The sequence below is a fragment of the Pithys albifrons genome, chromosome 24 (genome assembly GCF_047495875.1).
Source record: "Pithys albifrons albifrons isolate INPA30051 chromosome 24, PitAlb_v1, whole genome shotgun sequence".
Taxonomy (NCBI): Eukaryota; Metazoa; Chordata; class Aves; order Passeriformes; family Thamnophilidae; genus Pithys; species Pithys albifrons.
Window position 1 is genome coordinate 5,306,474 of NC_092481.1, and position 13,593 is coordinate 5,320,066.

General features: G+C 57.7%; 2 protein-coding genes across 3 annotated transcripts; one reads left to right on the forward strand and one right to left on the reverse strand.

Annotated features, from left to right (window-relative positions):
* Positions 1–126: 126 nt before the first annotated feature.
* LOC139682353 (uncharacterized) lies at positions 127–4,556 on the reverse strand. The gene is made up of 14 exons (XM_071576635.1): positions 4,195–4,556; positions 3,966–4,126; positions 3,699–3,858; positions 3,394–3,564; positions 2,886–2,977; positions 2,637–2,794; positions 2,407–2,510; positions 2,089–2,313; positions 1,881–1,966; positions 1,577–1,713; positions 1,317–1,406; positions 992–1,200; positions 652–858; positions 127–533 (listed from the first exon to the last, which is right to left on the reverse strand). The coding sequence occupies exons 1-14, from the start codon at positions 4,510–4,512 to the stop codon at positions 246–248; spliced, it is 2,406 nt and encodes an 801-aa protein (XP_071432736.1). The 5' UTR covers positions 4,513–4,556; the 3' UTR covers positions 127–245.
* Positions 4,557–7,115: 2,559 nt separating this feature from the next.
* On the forward strand, positions 7,116–12,885 carry TRAPPC3 (trafficking protein particle complex subunit 3). Of its 2 annotated transcripts, XM_071576865.1 has the most exons (6): positions 7,116–7,242; positions 8,648–8,695; positions 9,586–9,683; positions 10,370–10,469; positions 10,705–10,887; positions 11,353–12,885. In XM_071576865.1, exons 1-6 carry the CDS (start codon positions 7,201–7,203, stop codon positions 11,470–11,472), a joined length of 591 nt encoding a protein of 196 aa, XP_071432966.1. In that variant the 5' UTR covers positions 7,116–7,200; the 3' UTR covers positions 11,473–12,885. The 2 variants fall into 2 exon arrangements, with proteins under 2 accessions (XP_071432966.1, XP_071432967.1); XM_071576866.1 differs by lacking the exon at positions 8,648–8,695.
* The last annotated feature ends 708 nt before the right edge of the window (positions 12,886–13,593 follow it).

Consider the following 13,593-nt stretch of genomic DNA (forward strand, 5'->3'; position numbering starts at 1 on the left):
GGGCATGGGCAGGGTCTGGGGCTGCAGTGGCACCCTGGGATGGGACAGGGACAGGAGGAGTGTGAAAAAACTACACACAGCAAGGGCACTGTGGCCCTTCTGCCACAGGGGTGGAAGGGAGGCTCCACAAAGCCACCATGGAGCACCAGCATTTTATTGCAGGGTAGACAACCCCCCTGTCCTCCATGGCACACAAGGCACCGTGCACCCCTTCCCTCTGCCAGTGCCCCACTGCCACCCCACCATCAGCACCCGCGCAGGGGCCGCGCCGCGCCGGTGACGCTGAACTGTGCGCTCAGCACCTCCGAGGGCACCCGTGTCCGCTGGCCCGGCTGCTGCCCACCCGCAAAGAGGGTGAAGGTGCCAGGCTCCAGGAGCCAGCCCTGTGCCCACACCGCACGCTGCTCAGCCAGCACCTGGAAGGACAGCTTGGTCTCCTGGCCGGCCAGCACAGCCATGCGACGGAAAGCCACCAGCTGCCAGCGCGGCACTGGCACGGACGACTGCTCCCAGCGCAGGTACAGCTGCACCACCTGCCCAGAGGGATGGGAATCAGTGCCAATAGGACCCCCCAGCAGCCCCCTGGCAGAGGCGAGCCTAGGCAAATCCATGCCCCATACAGCCAGCTCAGTGCAGAGCAGCTGTTCCCACCTCCTCGCCATCCCGTGGACCCGTGTTCTCCAGCACCACAGACACGGTGAGGTTGGCACAGACAGGCAGCACTGAGGGGCTCAGCACCAGGTCCCGATAGCTGAAGGTGGTGTAGGACAGCCCGTACCCAAAGGGGTAGAGCGGGGCCTCCTGCCCATAGTACCGGTACGTCCGCCCCTCCATGGTGTAGTTCTCCATTGGCGGAACCTGCGGTATACAGGGCAGGTGGAGCAGGGCAGGGCTAGGCGGGCATGGGCAAGCACCAGGCCAGCATCCTGCCACTGCTCTGGCCACCGATGTAGGGAAGGGCTACAGGTGCCACCAGCACCCCTGGCCTTACCTGGTGCATGCCCGCAGGCCACGTGGCTGGCAGCCGCCCTGCTGGGCTGGCCCCTCCCTCACCCAGCAGGACCCTGGCGATGGCCAAGCCAGTGGCCTGGGCAGGGAAGAAGCAGGCCAGGATGGCCCCCACGCCATCGTGTGCCTGTGCCCAGCTCACATCCAGGGGCCCCGCGTTGAACAGCAGCAGGATGACGGGGCGCCCAGCGGCTGCAGGGAGGTGGCTGTCACTGAGAGCCCCAGCTGGCACTGCTGGGATGACTCCAGGGTGTCTCATGGATGAGGAACACCCAGAAGGATTATGGCCCCACTCCATGGGCCCCTACCTGCCTGCACGGCATCCTGCAGCAGCTCCAGCTGGTGCCCCGGCAGGGACAGGTCACGCCGGTCCTTTGACTCTGTCTCCACATCCACTCCTGCGTGGGGACAGCCAAAGAACAGCCTCTTACACCCACACGGGCCATCGCAGGTGGACAGGGCAGAGGGGCAAGACTGCCTCAGAGGGGGCTCATGGGCATTGCTCCTCTCCCAGAGCACATCCCATTCCCTGGCAGTGCCCACCCAGCATCCTCACACTCCCACCTACCTGTCCCCAGGCAGACTACCACCACGTCAGCCATCCCCACTGCCCTCACCACCTCTGCCCGGGAGTACCACTGGCACTGGGGCTTGCTGCAGCCCGCTGCGAAGCTGACATTGGTCCCCAGCGTCTCCAGCCCCCTCCTGTGCCAGGGAAGAGCAGAGGGCATGGGGGCTGCTTTACCTCAGGGTCAGGGCACATTGGGGGGACTCCCCTATCCTGGCTCCCAGTGAAGGGATGAGCAGCTTCAGCAGCAGCCTCAAGCAGTGCCAAGGACAGGGATACATGAGGTGGCACCATGTTGTCTCACCGGGGAGTGTAGATGTACTGAGGCTCTGGCACCGGTGCATAGTCCCCAAACAGCACCTTGGGGTTGTCAGCAAAAGGACCCACCACCTGCACAGGGCAGAGGAGTGACAGTGGGCACTGGTAGCCCTGGGTGACCTGTGTGCCTGGGGTACAGAGCCAGCAGCCCCCTGGTCACCATGTCCCCCTGCCCGCCCCGTGCAGGGGCTCACCACGAGGCGCTGGCTGGGAAGGTCCCGGGCCCGCATGGGCAGCGTCCCCCGGATGTTCTTCAGCAGCACAAAGCTCTTGACAGCGGCTTCCAACGAGAGGTTGCGGTGCTCGGGGCTCTGCACCACGCTCAGGTCCAGGGCACTGTAGGGGTTCATGGCTGGGGGGTCAAACTCCCCCAGCCGCATCCGTGTGTAGAAGAGGGGCCGGACACGGTCACGCAGCATCTGCGGAGAACCCAACCCCAAAACCTCGTTTGTGCTTGGCAGGGACACCCAGGCTCCCTGCCCACACCCCTGCCCCTGCTCCCCTCAGCTCACCTGCAGTGTGATGTTGCCCATGGCCAGGGCCTGAGGGATGTGCATGAAGACATTGTTCCTCATGCCGTAGGAGAGCTCCAGGTTGCAGCCAGCGTTCACCGAGGCTGCCGTGCCGGAGAGAAGGGAGGACACCCGTCACGGCTGTGGGAACGCCTGGGGACCCCACACTCAGGGACCCCACACTCAGGGATGACACGCCCGGGGACCCCACACCCAGCCCACGAGCTCACCGACTGCCGTCTCCAGGAAGGTGTGTGTGTAGCGGTGCCCCAGCATAATGAGCTCAATGGCCCCCTCATCGCTCACCACGTACCCCTCGAAGCCCCACTCGCCACGCAGGATGTCTGTCAGCAGCTTCTTGTTGGCACAGGCAGGAACACCATTGATCCTGTTGGAGAGGGGATGGGGCAGCCTGGAGAGCCAGGCACTGGACACACCACAGGCGGCGCAGCCCACACGGCCCCTGCCGTGCTCCGAACCTGTTGTAGCTGCACATGAAGCTGTAGGAACCAGCACGGACACACGCCTGGAACTGGGGCAGGAAGGTCATGCGCCAGTCCCGCTCCAGCACCTGCAACACCGTGGCAGAGCGGGGTCAGTGTGGGGGTGACAGCGAGTCTGTAGATCCTCTAATGTCTGAGGTAATTGATAAGGAAATTGATAAGGTGTATCCTTGAAAGAAGAGCAGTTTGGAGTGCACCCTTAAGGAAGAGGAACCCACCTGAAGAATGTAGCAGACCTTATAGCCAATAAAACATTTCCATCTATGCTTAGAGAACTGACTAGCCAATTATGTGATGACACGGTGTTGAAAAAGAGTAGGTAAAAGTGAAGTTGTAACTAAAAATAAAGTTCTTTGTTCTTTGTTCTGCGGCTGCTTGAACCTGTTTTGACCTCTTCTGTCTGCCATAACTCATCCCTATCCCGACAGGTCAGCACCTGGAGCACCATTTGCCCACCTGCCACCTCCGACCCCGCCGTGCTCACCTTGGCGTCAAAGCTGAGCCTGGAGACGGGGATGTTCTCGGGGCCCCCGTGCACGCTGAAGTGTTTGCAGCCGGCGCTGGCCTTGACATAGCGAGGGTGCTGGCCCTGCAGCCCCTGCACGAAGCTGCGGGCCAGCTCCCCGCTCAGGAACGGGTCCTCCCCGTAGGTCTCCTGGCCGAGGTGCAGGCAGGTGACCACTGAGACCCCATAGCCCAACACCCCCTTGAGCCACTGCCACGTCCGGCTGCTCAGCCACAGTCCTGCATGGCCCTATTCTGGCCAGGGGTCACCCTCCATGCTGGCACCTGGTTCCTGCCCCACAGCGGGTGCCTCATGATGTTCAGGACGGGGCTGAAGCAGCTGAGCCCGGTGTGGTCACCGTAGCGGCCGGCGGCAGCGAAGCTGTTGTGCTTGGCTCTCACCTCGGTGGCCGTGGCGTTGGCCACCCGGTAGATGAGCTCAGGGCTGCGGGGACAGCACGAGGGTGTCAGTGTGGTGTGGATGGCAGGGGGGGCCTGTCGCACAAGGTCATATCCCGCATCCCCGGTGTGCCCCATCCCCAGTGCCGGTACCTGAAGGCAGCAGCGAGCCCCAGCGCCTGCGGGAAGGCTGTGGCCCATCCAGGCGCCTCGGCATCGCCCCGCAGACACTCCGTGTTCCAGTTGTAGGGCGCGATGCCCAACCGCGGGATGGGGGGCGCGGGGCCGTTGCCCATCGTGCCCCCCCTCGCCACCTGCGGGGCAGCGGCGCTGAGCGGGGGGTCCCGCGGGGGTCCCCGGGAGGGTCCCGCTACCCCCTCACCTGCAGCACCAGCTCGGCGGGGCTCAGCCGCTCCAGGAGGTCGTCGAGGCGGCGGTGCCAGGGCAGCGAGGGGTCCCAGAAGGGGAAGGGGGGCGGCCCCGCCCGGGCCGGCCCCGCGCACAGCGCCGCGCACAGCACCAGGACCCGCAACCCCAGCGCCGCTCTCGGGCCGGCCCCGCACGGCACGGCCCGGCTCGGCCCCCGGGACCCGCACGGCACGGCACGGCTCGGCCCCCGGGACCCGCACGGCATGGCACGGCTCGGCCCCCGGGACCCACACGGCACGGCACGGCTCGGCCCCCGGGACCCGCACGGCATGGCACAGCTCGGCCCCCGCACACCGAGGCCACGGCGATGGGCGCGGCGGGGCGGAGCGCAGCGCAGCCGGTCCTGCGCCCCCGGACGGGGCGGAGCGCGCTGGGAAGGGATGGGATGGGACAGGACCGGACGGGACGGTGGTCGCGGGGCTCCGTCAGATCCTGCCCGCCCCCCGGACCGATGCAGCCCGTGCGTTGGGGTCTGTATTTGGTTGGGGGGCGCCGAGCCCCGAGCTCCGCGCGGGGACAGGTCTCGGCTTTGCACCCCTCGAGCATCTCCCGTCTGAGAGCGCGGACCGGCAGAGCCGCCCGTCGCCGCCAAACCGGTTCCCAGTGCCCTCAGCGGGGGCCGGGCAGTTGCACCACCTGGGAAAGATCTCGTGTGCCCACTGGGCGTCCAGGAGATCCAAGGAGCGAGATGCCAGCGCAGGTGGCCCTGTGTGACCCACATGTCCCCCCAGCACAGCTTGGCAGGACACTGCCAGGGACCCCTGCCCTGACCAGGGACATGGTGTCTTCTTAGTCCAGGTAGCAGGAAAAGGTTCTTCCCCCAGAGGGTGGTGGGCACTGAACAGGACAGTGGGCACGGCCCCAAGGCTGCCAGAGCTCAAGGAGGGTTTGGATGATCCTCTCAGGAATACAGTGGGATTGTTGGGGATGTTCCTGTGCAGGGCCAGGAGTTGGACTGGATGATCCTTGTGGGTCCCTCCCAACTCAGGACATTCCATGATTCTATGATCTCCAGTGGCCACCAGCACACCAGAGCCACCAGTGTGTCCCAGCCATGTAAGGCAATGCCAGTGGGTCACCACAGCACAGCCAGTCCCCACGATCCCAGCTCCCAGCTGCTGGATTCCTGAGCAGCCGGAGGGAGCGGGTGGGGGGCAGCCCCTCTGCACTCCAGAGCACGTCCTGCCCCCAGGACACAGCCCCAGCAAGCAGGACTTGCTCAGGGACAGGGTGGAATAGAAAACAAATAAATGAAGAAAGAAGGAAAGAAAGAGAGAGAAAGAATGAGAGAGGGGGAGAGGGAGAGAGGAAGAAAGTGAGAGAATGAGAGAGGGGGAGAGAAAGAGAGAGAAAGAAAAAGAGAAGGAGAGAAAGAGAGAAGGAAGGAGAGAAGGGGAGAAAGAGAGAAAGACAGAAAGAAGGAAAGAAAGGGAGAACACCAGGCAGAGCCTGTCTGGGAGCACAGCCTGGTGCTGGGGCCAGGCTGGTTTCCGTGGCACCCCATCCCCTGCCGTGTTCCTGCAGGGCCGTTTGTGTCTCATGGAGGAGGAAAACCTGCTCTGAGCAGCTCCTGTTCCACACTGAGCTGCAGCCTGAGGCTCTGAGCCTGCCTGGCCCGGGCTCAGTCTGTGCCCCCCAGGAACAGCAGCTGCCCTTGCCCTGGGAACCAGCCCCGAGCAGGCAGCTGGGCAGGGAAGGTGCTGGAACAGCTCCCCAGGGCAGCACTCACGGCCCTGACCCTGCCAGAGCTCAAGGAGCATTTGTACAACCCTCCCAGGCACAAGGTGGGATTGTTGGACTCAATCCTTGTGGGACCCTTCCAGCTCAGGCCATTCCATGACTCGACTCTCATTCCAAGGTGGCAGTGTAGGACCATGCTGGAAGCAGGACCAGGGGGTGAATGGAACAGGGAGGGATGTGGGAAAGAGGGAAGAGAGCCTGGGGTGTGGAATGGGACAGGGGGGAGTGGGTGTGGAGCAGGAGCAGGGGTGAGCTTGGTTGGCTTTTCACCTCTACTGACAAGTTTTCCCACTCTTTTGCAACAGAGACAGGTTTGCTCAGGAAAGAGCTGCTTTTACTTGGGTTTCAGAGTGGCAAATTTAAATTGTCATTTTGCTTGGTATTCTCACTAAATCATCATGCAAAAGACACAAGGGTTTCTCTCTGCTCTTTGTGGCTTGGTTTGTCATTGTTGTTTCATCTCTCCCTTGCAGTGCCTGATCTCTGTAGTGCCTTGATTGAACTTTTCTGTCACCTATACTGGGTTGATTAAATTGTTTTGTTTTAGTGGTTGAGCAGGTTTGGTTGGATTAAGCCATGGCTGGGCTGGAGTTTGGCTTCAAGATTATCTAGTGGGTGGCAAATTATTTCAGGTGTAAGCTGAATGCTTTGTTACTATAGCTACGTCTTGAAACGACTTACCTCACCTTTAGTTTGGTTTTATATTAAATAATTGAGTGGAATACAGTTCGTAAGGAGGTGATGGGCGGGATGTGCTCCAGGGGCGATTTAGTGCCATGATCTGGTAATCACAGTGGTGTTGGAGCATGGGATGGACTTGATGATCTGAGAGGTCTCTTCCAGCCCAGTTCATTCTATGATTCTATGACTCAAAGGAGGTTTTATTATCCTGTTTTACTGCTCAATCCGCCTTTGGGGGGAGCGGCACCGACCAGGCCCGACGTGAGACGAGGGCGCCCCCTTGCGGCCTGCGCAGAGCGGTCACCTGACCCTCGACGCACGTCGCGATTGGTCGGTATCCAAGGTGGGCCAGCCCCCCTCAGTCTTGCGCGCGGTGCACGCTGGGATTTGTAGTTCGCTGGCGCTGTCGGGACGCGGGCGGCGGCGCGGTGAGAACTACGAGTCCCATGATGCTCCGCGCGCCCCCGGCGTGCCCGCGCGCGGCGGACGCAGCGGAGCGGTGAGGCCGGGCCGGGTCGGGCCGGGCCGGGTGGACACGATGTCGCGACAGGGCGGGCGCGGCACCGAGAGCAAGAAAATGGTAACGGCGGGACCCGGCGGGGCCGGGGCGGCGAGCGCAGAGCGCGGCCCGGGGCGGGGGTGAACAGGCCCGGTGCGGCGGGGCCCGATCAGCGCTCACCGGCACCGGGCGCTCCCGTTCCTGGGGATTTCACACCCAAAACGCTTCCCTGGCGCGTCTCTTTTTCCCCTCTCCAACCTCATTCCGCGTTATCCGCTGAGCCGGGAGCTGAGGGATGGAGCGCAGAGCTCAGCTCGGATTCGGGGCCAAGCCAGGTGGAATTAAGCGGAGTTTAATGCAAAATCAGTAATAAAAAATTAAATCTGGGGTTGTTTTTTCTCCCTCTTTGGTCGTGTGGAGGGACTAGGTCAGGCTCGGCTGCTCCTCTGTGCCGTGGGAGATTCTCTTCTAAGGATTGAGCTCCTTAAATACAATTATTTAAGGAATTGGCGTTAATTCGTTGGAGTTCTGACACTTTCGTAGCCGCAGAACAGACACAAAGAGTGGACACTGTTCTGCAGCAGAAAATAATACAAATAAGAGGAAAAGCTTTGGGCACTTTAATTCCATCAAGTGGGCTGAAAATGAAGGATTCCTGTACAAATACAAATTTAGGAGTTTGCCTGGTTTGGAGTTGAGTGAACAGCAGCAGCTGTGCCCAGTTTGGGTGTGTTGGGGCTGACAGCAGCAGGTGACCCCTCCATGGGCTCACACAGTGCCAGGCCTTGGACTGGGCACAGCTGGATCCCCCCATCCATCCCCTGCCCTCCACCTCTGTCTGTACTAAAACTACTGACACCCTTACAACCTGTTCTGCATGTCTGTTAAATTCTCTGCCAAGTGTCTGAGTCCAGCTGAGCCAAAGGAACTTCCACCTCGTCTTTCCAAATGATGTGAACTTGCCCAAGCTTTAGTTTTCCAAGAAAAAAAAGCAGAATTTTCTGTAAAAAACAACAAATGTGTCAATTCTTTAGATCCAAAGTGGAGCAAAAATTCCAAGGAGTCCAAATAGTTCTTTTGTTACCTGAATCCTTTTGGTCATTGTTGTCCTTGTGATTGGCAGTCCCAGAATCCCAGAATGGTTTGGGTTGGAAGGGACCTTAAAGAGTATTTAATTCCACCCCCTGCCATGGGCAGGGACACCTTTCCCTATCCCAGGTTGCTCCATTCTGGCCTTGGACAATCCCAGGAATGGGGCAGCCCCAGCTCCTCTGGGAAACCTCCCAGGGAGGAATTTCTTCCTAATCAAGGAATAAGACAAGGTGGAATTTCCTGTGTCCTCTACACACCCAGTTTCTGTTTGTTTGGGGGTGATTCCTCCGTGTGTTTGTTGTGGCTTTGTGTGAACTTGTCATGATCTGTGTTGTCACTTAACTCTGATCTTGTCTCTTTTCCCTTCCTGCCTGCTGCTGCTTTCATTCTCTAGTATTGGTATTTGCCATTCATTTCACCTTCTGCCTCTCTGCAGCTCATGGTAGGTGACAGATCCCAGGTCAGCCTCTCTGATCCCCCTGCATGCCAAAACTGACAGCAGAAACCAGTGCTGGGGCTTTCTCTGTCCCCCAAAACACTTCCTTTTGCAGAGTTTTGTTCTGCAGCCTGTATCAACCTTGTTAGTCACTGCTCTGGCATGATGGCTCCCAAAAAATGCTCTTTGACATCATTTCAGGGTGAGGATCAAAGGTGGTGGCTGGGAATGGAGAACTTTTCCCTTTTTCTGCAAATTTTCTGCAAATCTGACAACTGTGCAAAGAAAACCTGAGTGACTTTGGTCCTGGCTGGGCCCAGAGTGGACATGCACAGCACCCGAGTGCTGAGCTGGCCTGGGAACATCCTCTGCTGGGTCTGAGGAGCTGAATTTAGTCTGTGGAGCAAATTCTGTGCCCAGAGGACTTTCTGGGGACCATATGAGTCTTTTTTTCTTGGAACAGAATGTTGTAAATCCCTGGCTGGAGGAGCATTTTTGGCCTGTTGAAAGGACCAGAGCTGGAGCCCAATGAGCACGGCCCATTTGTAACATGTTGGTGCACTCAGGTTAAACCAGACCTCAGGTAAATTCAGGACCCTGGCATGACACCTCCAGCCATCCAGGAGCTTTTTCCCAGAATCCAAGAGTGGTTTGGTTTGGAAAGGACCTTAAAGTTCATCCAGTTCCACCCCCTGCCATGGGCAGGGACACCTTCACTGTCCCACGTTGCTCAGAGCCCTGTTCTGAGGAGACTGAACGTGTTGCCAGATTTGGAGCTGGGATCTCTCCCGATTAAGCACGAGATTCCTTTGGGAATGCAGCAGGTCTCTGTCCCCTCTCTGTGCCAAGGGAGCTGGGGCTGAGGTTCTGTTGGGTGAGTCCCTTTTCCTGTGCAGAACTCGGAGCTGTTCACGCTCACCTACGGCGCGCTGGTGACGCAGCTCTGCAAGGACTACGAGAACGACGACGACGTCAACAAGCAGCTGGACAAAATGTGAGTGGATGCACAGTGGGAGTGGATCTGCCATGCCAGAATCACAGCAGGCACATCCCTGTGTGCTGCTCCAGGAGCAGAATCCTGGCAGGCCAGAGTTGTCTTCCAGGCACTCAGCAATAGGACAAGGGGGCTCAAGCTCTGCCAGGGGAAGTTTAAGTTGGAGATCAGGAAAAAATTCTTTCCAGAGAGAGTAATCAGGCATTGGAATGGGCTGCCCAGAGAGGGGGTGGATTCACTTTTTTAAACTGAGATTGACCGTGGCACTGAGTGCCATGATCTGGTAAAGGGACTGGAGTTGGACCAAGGGTTGGACTTGATGATCTCGGAGGGCTTTTCCAACCCAATCCATCCTATGATTCTGTCATTCTATGGATGTGGCAGTGAGTGAGAATCCACCATGTCTTGATCCAACCCTACTGTGATCACCAGCCCAGGGCACAGAGTGCCCTGGGCTGGTGATCACAGTGGGGTTGGATCAAGGGTTGGACTTGCTGATCTGGTAAAGGGACTGGAGTTGGACCAAGGGTTGGACTTGATGATCTCACAGATCTTTTCCAACCCAATCCATTCTATGGTTCTGTGATTTTATACTGTCATTTCTCTGATTTAATTTTTCTTCTCAGCTGCCTTATTTTATAATAAATGTTTGTTGTCCTTCTAAAAGCTGTTTGGTCCCTTCCCAGGGGTTACAACATCGGGGTCCGGCTCATCGAGGACTTCCTGGCCCGCTCCAATGTTGGGAGATGCCACGATTTCCGTGAGACTGCTGATGTCATTGCAAAGGTAAATGTCCAAGCACAGCCTTCTCAGGTTTTCTTGTGGTTTTATTTACTGCTCATGGGACTGTTCTGAGAATCTGGCTTGAGATTTTGGGGTCAAAAAAGACATTTAGCCCAACTGCTGCTGTCTGGTGGGAATTGGGAGGGAGGAGAGGTGTTTGGAATCCTCTTCAGTAATTTTACAGAGATAAAGCTGTGCTGTTGCCTCACCTGTTCTTGTTCCTCCTCTGACAAAACAGATTGCATTTAAGATGTACCTGGGCATCACTCCCAGCATCACCAACTGGAGCCCTGGGGGTGACGAGTTCTCCCTGATCCTGGAAAACAATCCCTTAGTGGACTTTGTGGAGCTCCCTGACAACCACTCAACCCTCATCTACTCCAACCTGCTCTGTGGGGTGCTGCGAGGTGCCCTGGAAATGGTGAGCCACCCCCCTCTCCCATGGGATGGGTCTGTGCATAGCCAGGTATCAGCAGGTACTTTGATTCTAGTCCATGTTTGTGACTTCTGGGTTTGCTCTGGACTTGGAGTGCATTCCCAGGAGAGGAGCAGAGCTGCAGGAGCTCAGCTGCTGCTGTGTGTGGCAGCTGTGAGGCCCAGAGGTGCTGCCTGAGCCCCCTCAGCTCATGACACGAGTACAAGCACTTGTATCTCCCTGAATTTGCATGAAGCTCCCAAATCCTCGCTCTGTAACTGCTGTGAGCCCCAGGCTGGGAACTGGATGGGATGAAAGAACAACCATGTCTCAAATTTCAGAGTCTGTAGATCCCTGCATGGCATGTCATGCCCACAGAGTCTTTAAGCTGGTGCTCCAGGATCATTCAGTGCCTGGAGAAGCTGCTGTGGAAAGGGAGATCCCAGCTCCTCTCCCCTCTCCCTCCCCCAGGTGCAGATGGCTGTTGATGTGAAGTTCGTTCAGGACACGCTGAAGGGTGACAGTGTCACAGAAATACGGATGAAGTTCATCAGGAGGATTGAAGACAACCTTCCAGCTGGGGAAGAGTGATCCACAGCCCCATCTCCCTGGGAACTGGAGGGACCAGCTGGGCTTGGCCATGAGCTTTCCTCACAGATCCGCAGGGATTTCCTGCCCCTGCACTCTCAGACTGACTCAGACTGTTTCAGATGTTATTTTCTCTGTAGAAGATGATTTTTCTGGTTGGTGTTTATTTCCCAGGTTCATTCTAAAGCTTTTTCATCAGGTAATGTAATGTCCTTTTCCTACTCCCTGGAGGCTCCTACCCTCAGTTTCCAGTTGTGACCTGGGTTGTGTGAGAACACCTGCTCAGACTCCAGGAGAGCTCTGGTTTGTTCACATCTGGATCGGTGCTGGATGGCCAGAATTGGCACAGGAGCCCACAATTCCCTGCTAAACCCTGTCCTTCCTTAAATGAGATGTTTAAAATCAATTTGGAGATAAGCATGTAGTGTGTCTGTAGACCAAACTGGCTTCTGCACTTGATTCTGAGGTTACTGGTAAATGCAAGCTTGACCCAAAGGGTGACCCAGGAGAGCTGTTGGAGTGCTGGCACTGGGTCAGGGGCTGCTCTGCTCAGGGGGCTGATTTGGGAGTCCTGTGACCTTTCCAGTGTCCTTTCCCCAGCAGCCTCTTGGGAGTGGAGCAGCAGGAAGTACTTTATGTGAAGAAGGAAAGAGTGGCTCAAATGGCATTGGGGGTCTACAGTGGGCACAACCCAGGGCTATGTGGGGAGACCTGGAGTGAGAACTAAACTCAGGCTCAGTCCTGGGAGGTGTTAAAAGCACTTTATACTCTCTTCTGCTGTTGGGGTGTGTAAACACCATGTGCAGAGGCAGTGCTGGGGTTTGTTCTCACCTGTGTTCAGGATAGAACAGAATTTCCCCTGTTACGTGACTGGCAGCTTCTGGCACCTGCAGCTCTGTAAAATACATCCACAAAAGTAGTGTTAGATAACAAAAATCAGGAGTTTGGAAAATCAGCTTCCTCTGCTGCCCAATGCCAGACAACACAGTAAGAAATTGGGTTCCCAAATCACTTTATGTAGCATGAAGGCACAGCCCCACAGGGCCCAAGGGGAGCTCCAGGACCTGTGTTGGTCGATGCCCGAGTGTGAGGTGAGAGGGAGTGACCTGCTGCTTGTGCTGCTCTTGTTTGGGTTCTCTGGAGGATTTTTGGGTCATCTGGCACTGAATGACTCATCCTGTCCCTTTTTGGCCCAAATGAGTCCCTTTGGATGCCCCATGTGACGTGTGCCCTGTGAAGGGACAGTGAGTCACTGATGTGAAGGTGCAGTGGTGGCTGGTGGGTGTTGGGAGCAGAGGTGCTGCACAGCCACGTTGCAGAGCTCAAAACCATCCCTTGTTTCTCATTGTTGACCATTCCACATCACTTTAAAGCTACATTTTAGAAGCAATTGCATTAAAAGAATCCCAGTGTCAACTCTTTGGTCTCCTCTTGCCTTTGTTCTGGTGGCGGGTGCTGGTGTGGAGTGGCAGCCAGGGCTGGCAGGGTGACAGTGGTGATGGGATGCCCAGGGCTGGCAGGGCAACGGCAGCACCACAGCAAGAATTCCTGGCTGCTGGCACTCCTGGGAGCTGCTGCCTGGAGGAACCTGCCCAGTATTCCACACACGGAGGGATGTGGCCAGGGTGACATTGGGGCCAGCAGACACTCAGTGTGGCTGGTTTGGGGACTGGCCTTTCTCTGCCCTGTGAATGCTCCTGTGTGCCCAGTGGCCAGGACGTGCTGTCAGCCTGAGGCAGCTGGTGCAGGGCCCGTTTGTGGGCATTCCCAGTGGTCAAAAATCACCTCGAGAGGCATCTGTGCCCCCCATGCCCGCTCACTGCTGGCATCAGCCCCATGGGGCTGCTGCCAGGAGCGTGGAGACAAGGAACAGCAATGGCTGCTCTCCAGGAGCAAGAGTTTGTGCCTCTCTTGCTTGTGTAAGTGCCCCCCAGGAGCCCTACTCCGTGCCAGTGGGCATCTCTGCTTTGTGCTGGTGGGCATCTCTCACTCCAGGGGTCACCCTGCAGCCTCTCTTGGCCCTGGGCACTGAGCACCCAGGGCTGTGCCCTGACATCCACCAGCCCTGAGGGATGGGGAAGTGGCAGCTTTTACAATGAAGTGGCTTTTCCTCTCTGGCTGGAG